The sequence below is a fragment of the Meles meles genome, chromosome 2, assembly GCF_922984935.1.
Source record: "Meles meles chromosome 2, mMelMel3.1 paternal haplotype, whole genome shotgun sequence".
In the NCBI taxonomy this organism is placed as follows: domain Eukaryota; kingdom Metazoa; phylum Chordata; class Mammalia; order Carnivora; family Mustelidae; genus Meles; species Meles meles.
In genome coordinates this window covers 125395909-125413372 of record NC_060067.1, presented here as the reverse complement: position 1 = coordinate 125413372, position 17464 = coordinate 125395909, and the positions used below count along the sequence as shown (strand labels likewise).

General features: G+C 36.3%; 1 protein-coding gene across 4 annotated transcripts in view; it reads right to left on the bottom strand.

Moving 5' to 3' along the window:
- Positions 1 to 17464, bottom strand: part of MND1 (meiotic nuclear divisions 1) — a 71100-nt gene that overhangs the window by 2732 nt on the left and 50904 nt on the right. For 2 of the 4 annotated variants that reach the window (XM_045997679.1, XM_045997683.1), the window contains 2 exons: positions 16913 to 17027; positions 6121 to 6180 (listed from right to left, as the gene is read on the bottom strand). In XM_045997679.1, the coding sequence (XP_045853635.1) occupies positions 6121 to 6180; positions 16913 to 17027 (175 nt within the window). The remainder of the gene's footprint in view (positions 1 to 6120; positions 6181 to 16912; positions 17028 to 17464) is intronic. The other 2 variants (XM_045997680.1, XM_045997682.1) reach the window with 2 other exon arrangements.

The window sequence follows — 17464 nt, the reverse complement described above, 5'->3', positions numbered from 1 at the left end:
CCACCAACTGGCTGTTCTCCCATCTCTGTACCTCTCCTATTTCTCTGTGCCTCCCTATTTCCTGAGACACAACAATATTAAGATTAGGCCAATGAATAAACCCTACATCGGCCTCTAAGTGTTCAAGGGATAGGAAACATTGCATATCCCTCACTTTAAAGCAATAGCTAAAAATGATTAAGCTTGGTGAGGAAGGATGTCAAAAGCCAAATAGGCTGAAAACTAGGCCCCTAGTGCCAGGCAGTCAAGTTGTACATGCAAAGAAAGAGTTCATGACAGAAATGACAAGTGCTACTCCAGTGAACACACAAATGATAAGAAAGTGAAACAGCCTCATTGCTGATACGGAGAAATTGGAGTAGTCTGGATAGAAGATCAAACCAGCCACAACATTCCCTTAAACCAAAGCCTAATCCAGAGGAAGGCCCTAAGTCTCCTCAGTACTCTGAAGGCTGGGAAGTGAGAGTTGGAGAAGTTGCAGAAAGAAGAGTTGGAAGCCTGCAGAGGCTGGGTCATGAGGCTTAAGGAAAGAAGCCATCTTCATAACATCAAAGTGCAGGAAGAAGCAGCATGTGCTGATGGAGAAGCTGCAGCAAGTTCTCCAGAAGATCTAGCTAAGATCATACACTGAACAACAGATTTTCAATATAGATGAAACAGCTTTCTACTGAAAGATGACACCATCTAGGACTTTCATAGCTAAAGAGGAGAAGTCAGTGCTGGGCTTCAAAGCTTCAAAGGACAGGCTGACTCTCTTGTTAGGGCCAAACACAGCTGGTGACTTGTACTTGAAACCAGTGCTCGTTTACCATTCTGAAAATCCTAGAGCCCTGAAGGACTCTGTTCAAATTAAGCCCTGAAGGATCCACTCTGCCTGTGCACTCAGACAACATCCATTCTGTGGCCCATGGATCAAAGAGTATTTTTGACTTTCAAATCTTCTTAAGAAATACACTGCATAGAGCTATAGTTGCCATAGATAGTGAGTGATTCCTCTGATGAATGTGAGCAAAGTAAATTAAAAACTTTCTGGAAAGCATTCACCATTCTAGATGCTATTAGGAACATTCATGATATATGAGGTCTGAATATCAACATTAACAAGTGTGGTGGAAGTGGGTTCCAACTCTCAAGGATGACTTTGAGAAGTTCAAGACTTCAGCGGAGGAAGTAACTGCAGATGTGGTGGGAACAACAAGAGAACTAAAATTCGAGGTGGAACCTAAATGGGACTGAAATGCTGCAATCTCATGTTAAAATTTGAAGGTATGAGGAGGTGCTTCTCATGGATGAGCAAAGAAAGTGATTTCTTGAGATGAAATCTCCTGGTGAAGATGCTGTGAAGATTGTTGAAATGACCAACAAAGAATTTACAGTGTTACATAAACTTAGTTGTTAAAGCAGGGGCAGGGTTTGAGAGAACGGACTCCAATTTTGAAAGTTCTGTGGATAAAATGCTAACAAACAGCATCATACACTACAGAGAAATTGTTTGTGAATGGAAGAGTCAATCAATGTGGCAAACTTTTTTGTTGTCTTATTTTAAGAAATCGCTACAGCCATTGTGACCTTCAGCAGCCACCACCCTGGTCAGTCAGCAGCCATCAGCCTGGAAACAAGACCCTCCACCAGCAAAAAGATTACAACTCACTGAAAGCTCAGATAGTTAACGCTTTCTGGCAATAAATTATTTTCAAATTAAGGTATGTGCCTTACTTATTTAGACATAATGCTATTGTATACTTAATAGACTACAGTATAGTAAAAACATAACTTTTATCTGTACTGGGAAGCAAAAAATTGATTTGACTCACTTTATTGCAATATTCACTTTACTGCAGTGGTCTGGAAACAAACCTGTAATATCTCTGAGCTATGTCTATATTTTGTTATGTTACCCTTAACAAATTAAGGGTAATTTGTTACCTTTAACAGATTAAAGTTTGATCACCTTTAAATATATCATTTTAGGAAATTTAATTCCAAGTATCAAATAATAATTACATGTTTGGGATGAAGTTTGTTTCTCAAGTGACTACTATTCCATCAAATAGGATAATGTTAACAAAACATCCCCAGTTTTTTAAATTAAACTGTAATGGAATATCAGCAGATGTTAAAAAATGAATCTTTATGTAACAATTTAAAGCAAATCTTTAGTTTTCCTGGGGACCTATGAGAGACCACTAAGAGGCACTCCAGAATGATTTGTTTCATTTTCCTAGAGTCTACGTAACCATACATTCTTGTCAGTCACAGTTAAATACTTACATGGGGCCCACTGCTGCGTGAGACAGGTATGAAGTTATTACAGGTACCTATAAGGTAGACAGCCTACATCTTCAAGCTGACACAAGAGTTGAGAGAGAAACATTAACTTACTACTAGATAATTCCAAAGGGTTACGTATAAAGAGAAAATATTATGCGTATAGCTTCCAGAACAGGCTCCAAGAGCATAGAAAGACTGCCAGCAAATGAGAGAACAGATGCAACACTGTAGGAAGCATGAAGGAACAGACTTCAAGCCTGGATCAGGAGAGAAAAAACTAAGGCAGCACAGTAGGGTTACAGGCTTAGCAGGAAGGAGTTGCTGCTTCACATGAATGCAAGGAACCATTTTATTATAAACATCCAAAGATTACACTTGATCTCTGCAAAAAGGCCGAGAAGCAATTAAATCTCCAAAGAGTAAAACAAACAGAAGAACAAACGCAGGCCTATCCACAACAATGCTTCATGGACCAACTCAAAAAGACTGACTAAACCTGTCTTGGCCTGCTGGATGTCTGCCTTCAAGACAATGTTACCTGCGATCTTGATAATTTATTCCCTGTCAAATAAAATTTTCCTATTATGTGGAAATTTTTATAAATGGATAAAAAATAGTTTGTATTTTTTTTTCCTTTAAAGAAACAGCCTTAAGAATAGTAGGATTTCTGTTTATTTCCATGGTGGCATCCCCAGGATATATGCAGAAATAAAGATGGGCAAAATCATAAACATGAATCTGTGTTTAGGACCTTACAACATCTATCCCCCTCCTCACTCAGAGATGCCTCTCACACAAAGTCATAAAAACTCCACTATCTTAATTATTATGCAAGATTTTATATAAGTTGTTAAATCACATTTAAGGTGTATTTAATGCCACAAATCATTTAGACGTGATATTTCCAGTTATATTTATACCTTAAGGTCATCTCTCATTTTATAAAACTGAAATAATGAATTACTTAACAGTAACTATCTTCCATTCTAAACACATTTTAAGAAACTTTTTAGATAAAAAGAAAGCAAAACCTTAACTAATAAGTAGGTAACAATCTCTGGTTACAAGTATTACTGATGTTTTCTTTTTGTTTTGAAGACAGGTTGGTTTTCTGAGGTATAATTTGTTTTAAACTCCATGCTTTTCATAACACTTTTAAATTGGAAGGATCAAGTTGTAACTTCAAATGGAAATAAGGCTTCCAACAGCTGTTTCTGCCATGCTAAAAATATCCCTTCTTCCTACATGATTTTAACAGTTTCAGGTTCTTTCTCAACTAATAACATAAGGGGAAAAAGTTCAAATTATTCCTTTTTTTCATAACTGGACATTTATGATCAAGTGGAAAACATGAAAGGATTTTTTAAAGATTTTATTTATTTATTTGACAGACAGATCACAAGTAGGCAGAGAGGCAGGCAGAGAGAGAGAAGGGAGGAAGCAAGCTCCCTGCTGAGCAGAGAGCCCCATGCGGGGCTCGATCCCAGGACCCTGGGATCATGACCCGAGCTGAAGGCAGAGGCTTTAACCCACTGAGCCACCCAGGCACCCCCATGAAAGGATTTATTAGGACAAGAACAGGAAGGGGGAGTATTTGTTTATCTATGTATCTAACATTGTGTGAAAGGGCTTACAAACTGTTTTATTTAATTCTCCCAAAACGTAAGGTAGATATAATCTACACAGAGGAAGCAGGTTCAGAGAAGTTCAGTAAGTGATACAGCAGCTAAAGCACACAATCCGCATTCCTTTCAAAGTGAAGTTCTTCTCACCATATACAAAGGCTGCTTGTTCCTATTGCTTACTGAGCTGCTTTGCTGAGAGCTTTTGGGGGAAATCACTGTCTTATTTTTAACCTATGAGTCCACTTGTCTTCCTTGCTCAAAGTTTTGTATTTCTCAAATTTTCTATTGATATCACTGTATTTATTATTTAATTATAGTTATTGGACATACATCTCAGTTTTCTCTTTTAGTCAATGTTAGTTTGCTGTTTTTACCTCATCTGTTCTCATCACTAAAACATTACAATATTTATGAAATGTATTACTTTGTAATAAATAAGATTGCAAATTTATCGGAATGAAAGGACAATTACAATTATTTTATCAACCTACTTAATTCTAAAATAGACAAGGACACGTGATTCGTGAACGTTGTGTGACATACAGAAGCCTCGACACAGAGTCAGGAAACCTGGCTCAAACCTTTGTACATCCAGTGACTAATCACCTTTACTCAAGGCATCACTTTAAATTTTCAGCATCTCTGTGTCAATACAATTTTACCCATACTCTCCCAGAGAAACAGAACGATGATGAGTGGTACATGTGAAGGTGTTACAGACTCTTACCAGGATGGTAAAAGTTCAATTACCATTACTTTAGAACACTAGAAAAATGTCAGTGTAATTTTTAGACCTGTTTTAACAATACTGATCATACCTGTATATATTTGATAACAATCCTTATTAATTGTCTTCTACACTTTAAGACACAGGGGAAGATACCTTATTAATTCTCATTTCTTAGAACATCTCTGGTGCAGACCAGAGTGTATATCCATTGGCAAATGGATTAATGAAGTATTTATATGAAAGCAGGTATACAGAGAAGACAATATCATGTAGTAGTAAGAGCTTGGACTCTGGGATCAGAAAAGCTGGATTCTAATTCCTGTTCATTGCCTAGCCCATGTGTCACCATGGGCTTCCAGTGGCCTCAGTTCCATTGCTAAAATTAGGGATGATAATCCTATTTAACTCACAAGATTGTTGCAGAAATAAAATGAGAATGCATCACAGGTACTCTTTGTGATGCCCGACTTATAGTCCCGCCCTCAACAAATGTTAGCTATTATTATTATGAAAAAGAAGACAAATCTTTAGGATTCATGAAATTCCTGAAGTTTTATCTTGTACTAAAATCATAAATCTTAAGTAATTAGCCCAAGTGACTTATCTAGGAAATATTACACAAAAGTTAAACTGTAAACAGTCGTTGGTTTTACAAAAATACATTGTATTTTATATACAAAATGACTCACAGTACGATTTTTTAAAAAATAAACTTAAGTAGGGGTGCCTGGGTGGCTCAGTGGGTTAAAGCCTCTGCTTTAGGCTCAGGTCATGATCTCAGGGTCCTGGGATCCAGCCCCACATCTGGCTCTCTGCTCACCGGGGAGCCTGCTTCCTCCCTTCTCTCTCTGTGTCTGCCTCTCTGCCTACTTGTGATCTGTCAAATAAATAAATAAAATCTTAAAAAAAATAAACTTAAGTAACTAAAATGATTTAATGTAATAATTTAATAAAAACTCAATACAGGGATGCCTGAACGACTCACTCAATTAAATGTATAACTCAGTATTGGCTAAGGTCATGAGTATCATGGGATTGAACCCTACATCAGGCTCAGTGCAGAGTCTGCTTGAGATTCTCTCTCTCTCCCTTAGTCCCTCCCCCTGCTCACACTTGTGTGCACTCTTTCTCTAAAAATAAACAAACAAAATCTTTATTTTTTAATTTTTCTAAAGATTTTATTTATTTATTTGACAGAGAGAGAGAGAGAGACAACAAGAGAAGGAATACAAGCAGAGGGAGTGGGAGAGGGAGAAGCAGGTTTGCTGCTGAGCAGGACCCTGGGATCATGACCTGAGCCTAATACAGATGTTGAACTGACTGAGCCACCTAGGAGCCCCACCAAACAAAATCTTAAAAAAACAAAAAACAAAAAATAAAACTTAATACATACACTTCTGGAAAGGTCTTTTCTTGAACAAAACTAGGCACAATAGCTTCTGCATTTCATATCACAGTAAGTGTGGGAAAAGCTTAACTATAGCTTATCAGTACCATTATAATACACACCAGTCCATCTGTTAGCAGCTTCTTTGGCTATCTTATTTGCTTGACCTGAAAAAATAATTTCATAAATAGTCATATTCATCTATTTATAGATTTTTAAAAACATGAACAAAATGTTATACAAATAAGAGTTTATATAAAAAGTTCAAATAGTGACATATTGTATCCAACAATCCCGCTTAACTTCTCAAATTTTAGTTTCAATTGTATTAGTCATGAATAGTCAATGTAAAGAATTTCCCTTAAATATCCATTATTATTGTACTTGTTCCTTTAAAGGTAAGTGTGAGATGTGTTTCTCAAGTAATTAGAACATCGAGAGGATAAAATAATTTAAATTTAATGATAAGAATTTTAGAGTATATATATTAGATTATAATGAATCTGACTTTAAAAAATTTATATTATATGTCTTGCTATTAAATTATCTATGTCTATGTCTCTCAAGTTAATCTACATAGCATATAACAGTGCCATGATCAACTGAGCACAAATACTACTTATTATGATGGTATTTATTTATTGAAAGATAATTTATATACTACATAATTCACCATGTTAAAGTGCATAATTTGGTGGGTTTTAGAACAGGGTTGTAAAACCATCACCACTACCTAATTCCAAAACATTCTCATCACCCAAAAGAAAATCCCATACCCATGAGTAGTTATTCCACATTCTCTTTCCCCATAGCCTCTGGAGACCATTAATCTACGTCGCATCTCAACACATTTCCCTATTCTTGACATTTCATATAAATGAAACAATACAATATGTGACTAGCCTCTTTTACTTAGCATCATGTTGTAGCATGTATCAATACTTCAATCCTTTTTATTGTCAAATAATATTCCATTGCATGGATATACCACATTTTGTTTAGTCATTCATCAGGTGATGGACCTTTGGGTTGTTTATTGCTAATATGAATAATTTAATAATTTTTATGTGAACATGTTTTCAATTCTCTTGAATTGGATATATATATCTAGGAGTGGAATTGCTGGCTCAAATTGTAACTCTACTATAACATTTTGGGGAACAGATAAATTGTCTTCCAAAGTGGCTATATCATTTTAACAATACCACCAGCAAACTAAGAGTTCCGATTTCACCACATCCTCACCAACAATTATTTTCCATTATTTTTATTATAGCCATCCTATGCATTGTGAAATAGTTTCTCATTTTGGTTTTGATTTGCATTTCCCTAATAACTAATGATGCTGAGCATCTTTTCCTATACTTATTGACCATTTGTATATTTTCTTTGGAAAAATTAATAATTTGCCAATGTTTAAATTGGGTTTTTAAATATTGCTCAGCTGTAATTTTTAAAAATATACACATTTTGGATATTGGACATTTGTCAGGTACAGGATTTGTACATATTTTCTCCTATTCTGTGGGTTTTCTTTTTACTTTCTTGGTAAGGTAACTTGATACACAAAAGTTGTTAATATTGATGAAGTCAAATTGATCTGTTTTTTCCTTCGGTTGTTTGCGCTTTTGGTGTCCTAACCAAGAAACTGCTGCCTCATCCAAGGATACAGAAATTCATCTTAACAATATTAAGTCTTTTTTTTTTTTTTTTAATTTATTTGACAGACAGATCACAAGCAGGTAGAGAGGCAGGCAGAGAGAGAGAGGAGGAAGCAGGGTTCCCCCTGAGCAGAGAGCCCGATGTGGGGCTTGATCCCAGGACGCTGAGATCATGACCCGAGCCAAAGGCAGAGGCTTAACCCACTGAGCCACCCAGGCGCCCCCAATATTAAGTCTTTTAACAATTATTTTAGTTTTTCTATAAACACAGAATGTCTTTTTAATTAATTAGTTCATTTTTTTGAGAGAGAGAGAGTGAGAGAGAGCGAGCACATGAAAAGGGAGAGATCAGAGCGAGAAGCAGGCCCCTGTGGAGCAGGGAGCCCGATGTGGGACTCGATCCAGGGACTCCAGGATCACGACCTGAGCCAAAGGCAGTTGCTTAACGAACTGAGCCATGGAGGCACCCCACAGAAGGTCTTTCTGTTTATATGTCTTTAGTTTCATTCAGTGTTTTGTAGTTTTCCATGTAAGTTTTGAACTTCCTTGACTAATTTTTTGTTCATCTGTAAATACACTTTTTCTTAATTTTATTTTCAGATTGGTCATTGTTAATATGTAAGATACATGTGATATTTGTATATTGATTTTTGTACCCTACAACCTGCTGACCTCACTTACTATTCAACATGGATGACTTTTAGTTCTCTTTTTTGCCTAATTGCCCTGGCTTCAACTTCTAGTACAATGTTGAATAGAAGTGTTAGGGAGGCCAGACTTGAGGAAAGCATTCAATATGATATCAGCTTTAGATTTATTATAGATGCCCTTTTAAAAATTGAAGAAATTTGGGGCATCTGGGTGGCTCAGTGGGTTAGGCCTCTGTCTTGGGCTCAGATCATGATCTCAGGGTCTTGGGATCGAGCCCTGCATCATGCTTTCTGCTCAGCGGGGAGCCTGCTTCCCCCCCCCACCCCGCCTGTCTCTCTGCCTACTTGTGATCTCTCTCTCTGTCAAATAAATAAATAAATCTTAAAAAAATTAAAAAAAAAAAAAGAAAACTCACTTTGAAAAAAAAATTGAGGAAATTCACTTCTTTTCCTAGTTTGTTGAGTGTTTGTATCATGAAAGGGTGTTGGATTTTGTCAAATATTTTTCCTTTGTCTAATGAGACAATCACATTGTTAGTGTCACAAATTATTTTTTATATATTGTGTGTCCAACAAAAATAGCTTATTATTGTTTTATGCAGCTGTATTTTAAATCAAATAGGAGAACCCTAAAGAGATAAAAACAAAAATACATATATATTGTCTTTTATATTTACCTATGAAGTAGACTTTACCAGTATGCTTTATTTTTTTGTGTCACTATCTAGTGTCCTTTTACTTCAATGAAAAAGACTCCCATATTTTTTTAGGGCAGGTCTGCTCGTGACAAACTCTTCCAGTTGTTGTTTACCTGGGACTATCTTACTTTGTCCTTCTCTTTTGAAGGAAAATATTTCTGGATATAGAAATCTTGGTAGACAGTTATTCTACCCCCCCTCACTTTGAATATGTCATCTCAATGCCTTTGGCCTCTATGGCTTCAAATAAGAAACAACTTGTTAATATGATTGAAAATTCCTTCTGTATGATGAGTCACCTCCTTGCTGCTTTCTAGAGTCTCTGTTTACCTTTTGACAAGTTGATTATGATGAGCCTATCTGTGGATCTTTTTAGAATTGTCCTAAATTAGAGTTTGTTAAGTTTTTTTGATGTATAGATTGTTTTTCATCAAATTTGAGAAAGGTTCAGCTCTTATTTATTTATCTTTTAAAAACTATTTTTTGTCCCATTCTCTCCCCTCTCCTTCTGGGACTTCCTTTATGTATATGTTGGTACTCTTGATGGTGTGCCACAGGTCTCTTGAGACTCCATCAATACTTCATTCTTTTTTCTTTCTGTTCCTCAGATTGAATTACCTCTATTGAACTATCTCCAAGTTACTAATTCTTTCCTTTGTCTGCTTAAATTGGCTGTTAAACCTGAGTGAAATTTTCATTTTAGTTATTATGGTTTTCAACTCTAGCATTTCATCTCATTTCTTTTTAATTTCTGTATATTTGCTGCTATTTTATACTTGGTGAGTTTTCATTCTCAGACTTTCCTTCAGTTCTTCAGACATGTTTTTCTTTAGCTCTTGTAACATATTTAAAATAGCTGACTGAAATTCTCAGTCTAGCAAGTCCAACATCATGCATTGTGCATGAACCATGCTTCCTTTGTACATCTCGCAAATTTTTGTTGGAAGTTGGACATTTTAAATAATATAATGTGGCAACTCTGGAAATCAGATACTTCCCTCCCCCCTTCCCAGGGCTGTTGTTTTTGGCTTGTTTGTTCAGTGATTTCTCTGAATTAATTCTGTAAAGTCTGTATTCTTTGTTATGTATGGCCACTAAAGTCTCTAATTTGCTTACCAGGCAGCTAATAATTGAATAGAGGTTTCCTTAAACACCTGAACTAAAACTCGAAGTGTTTGCTGAGAGGCTTCGTATGTGTGTTGGGGCAGGATTCAACACTCAGCTAGGCAATTTACAACTCTGCCTTGGCCTTTACTTCTTGTATGCAGAGTGCTACAGTCTGCTAGAGGTGGGAGTTTAGGGACTTCTGAGGACTTTCCTGAGAAGGTGCACAGTCCTATGGATGCATATGGCCTTCTATATTTCCAAAAACATGTTGCTTTTCAAGGCACATATGAACCATCTCTTCCAGCCTCTCCTTTTAAGCTCTTTGATTAGTCTACTGTTTGGCTTAACTGTTAAGCCAACTAAAATAGCTGTGAAGTTAAAACTCTTGCCTGTAATTGTTTTAGACTAATGCTCCCCCAAAAGAGGCTGTTAGCACTGGTCATACTACAAGCCAGATCAAATAAGGACAATCCTTCCTATTGGTGGCTTTCAGAAAACCACCGAAGATGTCAAATAGTAACAATTTGGGGTAAATGAGGGTCGTAAAGAGCTCCAGTTCCATTTTACTCCCTCTGATACCAGGAATGCATCGCTGTTATTTTTTAAGGTTAGTGCGGAGCTAGAGAGTAAGGGATGGCAATAGGACAACTTAAAACACCATAAAGCTTATTATTCTTGCTGAGATACAGCCATTTTTTCTTGAATAGGCAAATCATTGGTGAATTTCTAGAAGTCTGGAAAAGTTGTGACATTTTTTGCCAGCTTTCATGGAAGGAAAATTTTTAGAGGTCCTTACATCATTTTCACTGTCATCCTGGCATTTCTAAGAAAATTTCTTAAGTACTTCTAAGATTTACTTTCAAGTATTTTTGTAGGATTCAATTTTTACCGCAACTTATTTTGACCTTAAATAATGGTCAAAGTAGTTAAAATTAAATTTCATTTTTTATATATTATTGCTTGACTTCTCATTTCTTAGATATTTGCAACCAGTCTTGCTAAAACTTATTTAATGTAGATATCAATAAGTCAACTTGTCTGATGAAATATAAATATTTCCTGCAAGAATTAGTGAGAAATAAGTAAAAGATTATACATAGCTATGTCTACATGAATATAAATGTTATAGCTCTTATCTGCAGAAAAACTGTTTCAAAATAAATCATGATAAATTTAGAGATTAGCCTGATTATTGTAACATGGGTGCTATAACCACACTATTAAGAAACAAATCTTATTAAGATCAATTTGTGAAACTCATAATCCTTTAATCCACTGTAATCTGTTCTGCAAGAACATGACAACCAAAATCCTATGAAACCCTTCATTATCAAAAAGCATGTTTTGGGGCACCTGGGTGGCTCAGTGGGTTAAGCCTCTGCCTTCAGCTCAGGTATGATCTCAGGGTCCTGGGATCGAGCCCCACATCAGGCTCTCTGCTCAGCGGAGAGCCTGCTTCTTCCTCTCTCTCTGCCTGCCTCTCTGCTTACTCGTGATCTCTCTGTCAAATAAATACATAAATAAATCTTTAAAAAAAAAAAGAAGCATGTTTTATAAACAATAATCTCGGGGCTCCTGGGTGGCTCAGTGGGTTAAAGCCTCTGCCTTCAGCTCAGGTCATGATCCCAGGGTCCTGGGATCGAGCCCCACATCAGGCTCTCTGAGCCTGCTTCCTCCTCCCTCTCCCTCTCTGTCTGCCTCTCTGCCTGCTTGTGATTTCTGTCTGTCAAATAAATAAATAAAATCTTTAAAACAAACAAACAAACAATAATCTCTTTGGGAAAAGGAAATAATCTCATTTGGGGGAATAGGGGTTAAAATCTAAAAAAGTTCTCTAGCTTTAGTAATAAGGAAATCGGTGCCATTTACAACTTAAATGTTTAAATTTCTTGAATCTGTGGGTTTATAGTTTATATCAAATTTGAAAAATAATAGTCTTTATTTCTTCTGATAGTTATTTCTTCAGATATTTTTCAGGCCTGGATGCACGCACACACATACATACACACTCCCAAGATACAGACACACAAATACACCTTCCCCCCCCAGCATACACTCCTTTTGGGACTTTGATTACAAATATATTAGGTCACTAATTGTTGTCCTACGTGTCATGGATGCTACTTTCGTTTAAAAATTTTATTTTTCCTCTCTGGTTTCATTTTGGATAGTTTCTACTGCTGTGTCTTCAAATACTCGAATCCTTTCTCCTGCAAAGTTTAATCTATTAAACCCAATCCAGTGTATTTTTCATTTCAGACATTGTAGTGTTCAACTCCAGAAGTTTAACATGGGTCTTTTTTTAGATCTTCCATGTTTCTACTTAACTTTTTGAACATATACATTTTTTTTTTAAAGACTTACATCTATTTTAGAGATAGGGGAAGAACGCAAGCAGGGAGAAGGGGAAAAGGCAGAGGGAGAGACTCCCCAAGTAGAATATCCACTGAGCACAGAGCCCTGATGAAGGGCTCCATCTTATAACCCATGAGAGCACAATCTGAGCCAAAACCAAGAATCAGGCGCCAACTGACTGGGTGACCCAGGTGCCCCTATATGATACATTTATAATAGTTCTTAATGTTGTTATCTTCTAATTCTACTATCTGTGTCAGTTCTGGGTCAGTTTTGATTGAAGAATTATTCTTTTCATTAAGGAACATATTTTCCTACCTTTTGCATGCCTGGTAATCTTTCATTATATGCTAGACATTATGAATTTTATTTTGTTGGGTGCTGGGTATGTTTGTATTCCTATAAATATTCCTTAGTTTTATTCTGGGGTGCATTTAAGTTACTTTGAAATAGTTGGATGTTTTCAAGACTTGGCTGTTATGGTCTATGAGCTGAATGGAGAACAAAGCAGTCTAGGGGTAATTAATGCTTGCTAATGGATGCAAGATGTTCTGGAGTGCTCCACCTAATGCCTTGTGAACTATAAATTTTTCCAATTTACCTGGTGAGAATAGGCATTATTCTTGGTCCCATGTGAGTGTCAGGCACTTGTTCCCTCTAATTCTCTGAAATTGTTCTTTCCCCAGCTTTGGGTAGTTATTTCACTTGCATTCACCGCATACTTGAGCGGAACCCTCTGTGGATACTCAGGGATCTCTTTCTTTGAAACTTCTCTCTAGTATGCTGTCCTGTGAACTCTAGGAACACTGGTCTCTCTGATTCTCAGTACCCTTTGCAGGGTTCTGCCTAGGTTCTCCTTTCTTGTGCCACAGCCTAGAAATGCAATGAAACAAGCTGACACAATTTTAAGACTTACTTTGTCTGCTTCCCTTTCTCTAAGAATCATTGTCCTTTATTGTCTGATATCATGTATCTTAAAAACCCTTTTCATATATTTTATGAAATGTTGTTTTTCAGGTGGGCAGATAAATCTCATTGATTACTACTCTATTTTGTCTGGAAGTAAAAGTGTCACATTTGAATAAAATTTTATTTGTTAGCTGTTCTGAATTTTAAAACAGAAGAAATGGACATTTCTCTCTAAAAGTATGAACTGAAGTTAGTCTAAAGTTAGGTGTACAGGTTTTGATAAGATTTTTTTCCTTCTGATTATAGTTTGGTAGCTTTCCACAGGAAAAAATATCCTACCTTCACATCTAAAATATACTTAGGGAATAAGAAAATTATCTTACATAACTTCTATCTACTAAATAAGTTGAAATTCTCTATAATTAATGTATTTTATTAAAATAGATAAATTTTTAATGGAGTGAAATAAAAATAATACAAAGCCAGGAAGGACCCTTATTCTCTCACTCCCCTATAAAGATCAGACATGCACAAGGTAAAAATGTCAAAAATTAATACACATGAATTCATCATTACAAAATTCTACGGGCTCCAAATACAGACCCATCTTATGCGACTACATAATCAAATAGAAAAAGATAACCTAGGTCTTATGTTGATGAAAACTGATAAACTTTTTTTTTTTAATATTTTATTAATTTGACAGAGAGAAATCACAACTAGGCAGAGAGGCAGGCAGAGAAAGAGGAGGAAGCAGGCTCTCTGCGGAGCAGAGAGCCTGATTCCCAGGACCCTGGGATCATGACCTGAGCCGAAGGCAGAGGCTTTAACCCACTGAGCCACCCAGGCGCCCCCTGATAAAGTTTCTTAACTCACTGTTATCCAGAAAACATTTTCTTCTCACTGACTTAGACCTCATAGCCTGCTTAATACTCATACACACTGACATGTTTTCCTTAGGTTGACAGAAATAAATTACCAACCACAAGGGTTAATATGGAGAAGAGAGTCAAGCAACCAGTATACAATACAGCTGGAACTTCCTCCTCAACTACGCTATGCTACTCTTCACAAAATTCATCATCCTTTATATAACCTGAAACTTCTTCCATCAAATTTCATCAGCTCTCTAAGAGGTGAGGCAAATGCCAAAATTGCCGCTTGGTTCAGAGATACAAGGGATGGCAACATCTGAAATCACATGCCTGAAATAAATATCTTCCCTCTCAGTGAATCAGTCTGGCACAGTTCTCTGCCCTTGTGGATTTCCTGCACCTCAAGACGATCACCATCGGGGCAGGTCAGAGGAGTTCTGTAAGACTAAGTAAGTTTTAGCGATTCCTCAGGGATCAGAAGTAATCAAAGTTATGAAAAGGACTGTGAAAATAGGAGGTCATAAGGAGAGGTGATGTCAGCCATGGTCATGTGCCCAGGGAAAGAGCAATGGCAATATAATGGGGGCCACAAAGTAGAAAAGCAGAGCCTTGACTGGGTATGGCTGTGAGTTTTAAGTTCTTGAAAGAAAAGATAATGAAACTGGGTAAGCAAAGAATTGGAATCATCAAGGAAAAAGTCCCCTAACTACACAACACTGAAATCACAAAGGAAGGCAGAACCAAGTTAGAGTAATATATACAAAGGATCAGATTTGATAACTGTGAAAACAGAATTTTCATGATGAACTGTTAGAGGGCACAGACACGCTGATCCTAAAACTAAATTACCTGAAGGCATTCAATCTGGGAAAGAAAACTGTTCTCAAAGTTTTCTTTCATGACACAGTTGATGTCCTTTTTAACAAGCAGTATGCACTTCCTTTTAAAGATGATTCATGAGCAGGCCTAGCTTTCTCATAGTAAACTCCTAATTGCCTCTTGCTGCTTTGAAGTACTTGTGTTCACAGAAGGTCATTTAATATTAATTAAAACCTCAAGACTGATTAAACTGGTTAATTTTGTAGCAGATTTGGTTAGCACCTTTTTCTGAAGGATGCTGATAAATGATAAATGAATTAATCTATAGGCAACATGAAAGAGCTAACATGTCTCTCTAAATACTAAATACTTGATTTACAGAAAATGATTAGTTCAGGGGTGGAGAGGTTCTTCTGACTCCACCTCTCAGTCACTCTGGCTGAACCAGGACCAATACATACCACATCTAGACTGGGGACTACATGTATGGGATTAATGCCTCATGGAGATGTGCAAACCAGTGACCTGTCTCTGAGTTTAATTTCAGATTACACGAACTAAACTGCTTAAATATTTTTTAATTGCAAAGATGAACATCAGGAACAACTTAATTATAATCAAATTATTCTCAAGCTAATTTTAAAGTACCAAATATTTTTGATTTCTCTCAAAGCCTTCAATCACATACTATTAGTTTTTCTTTTATAAACATTTCACTAGGGAAAGTTCCCTAAATGAAAAGACAGGTTAAGACAGAAAAATGTGGGGGCGCCTGGGTGGCTCAGTGGGTTAAGCCGCTGCCTTCAGCTCAGGTCATGATCTCAGGGTCCTGGGATTGAGTCCCGCATCGGGCTCTCTGATCAGCGGCGAGCCTGCTTCCCTCTCTCTCTCTCTGCCTGCCTCTCTGTCTGCTTGTGATCTCTCTCTGTCAAGTAAATAAATAAAATCTTAAAAAAAAAAAAAAAAAAAGACAGAAAAATGTGATGAAAGTTACACATATTTTCCTAAGCAATTAGATGAAGTATCCTTATAACGTACTCTTTTACTTTCTTAAATGTTCAAATTTATATCTTTATATAAATATATTAAAATCATTCAAAATAAAGCTTTGGAGATTGGTTTAAAGTAGAGGAAAACATCACTGGTATGTTCAAAAGACAAGTCAATGCACAGACTGATTTTCTGTAACTTGCAACATCATATTTTTGGTATTATCTCACCTAGAAGATAATGGTGGGTTTTGTTCTCGAGTCAATATACTTGGGGGCAACTTAATTCTTCTGACTTCTCAGTTTCCTAAACTTAGTTTTTGTCTTTATCCTCCTACCCTATCTACCGTTCTTCTTCTTAAAATGCTTATAATTTCAGAGTTATCACTATCCAATGCCTTAAGACTCTTTAATGGAAACACTAATGCAATATTAAAACTGTTCATGGCTTGATTTTCTCATATACATGGAGAATGGTTACCAGGTAACTAGAAGTACGAAGTCTCATTGACAAAGTAAAAAACTTTAAAGGTGTGAGTCTGCTTGAGATTCTCTTTGCTTCTCCCCTCAGGTGTGTGCTATCAAAAAAAAAATAAATGAATAATATTAAATTAAATTAAATTAAAAAAAAAAGGGAGTGCCTGGGTAGCTCAGTCAGTTTGGCATTCGGCTCTTGGTTTTGGCTTGGGTAGTGATCTCAGGGTTGTGAGATCAAGCCCCCTGATTGGCTCCACACTGGGCATGGAGCCTGCTTGGGATTCTCCCTCTGCTCCTCCCCTCACTCTAAAACTTAAAAAAAAATTTAAAAAAACCTTCTAGGTGTGATATAAACTTACGTATTTCTTCCACAACTTGCGGGTCACATTCCTTGTATTTTTCTACTTCTGCCTTTAGCTGTTCCCTTTGGTCTCGAAGTGAAGAAAGCTCTTTTGCTAGCATGGTTCGCTCTTCCTGCATTCAACACAGTTTTATGTAAATTAAGACAAGCAAAATACCATATGTTGTAAGGTTATACATTTTATAAACATTTCATTTCTCATAACTAATGTGCACTAGGCTTTTGGACAGTATTATACAGACACATACGTATATTCACAGTATAAGAACAAACTCAACTCACATTTTTCTCTGATATCTCAAGCATCTTTCATATATTTTGACTGGTTGAATGGGAATTAATATGTAGAATCAACCAGTCATAAATAGACGATTATCATATCACTGATTACCAAATGTTTGGAAAAGATACTGTCTCTTGGGTAGTTTCATAAAATTGTGACAATATAAGTAATATTTTATGGCAACATCATCATTATGCAATTTTCCTTAAAAGTGTGACAATTTTTCAACCTTTAAGGATGATTAGCCTTTAAAAATATTTAAAGATA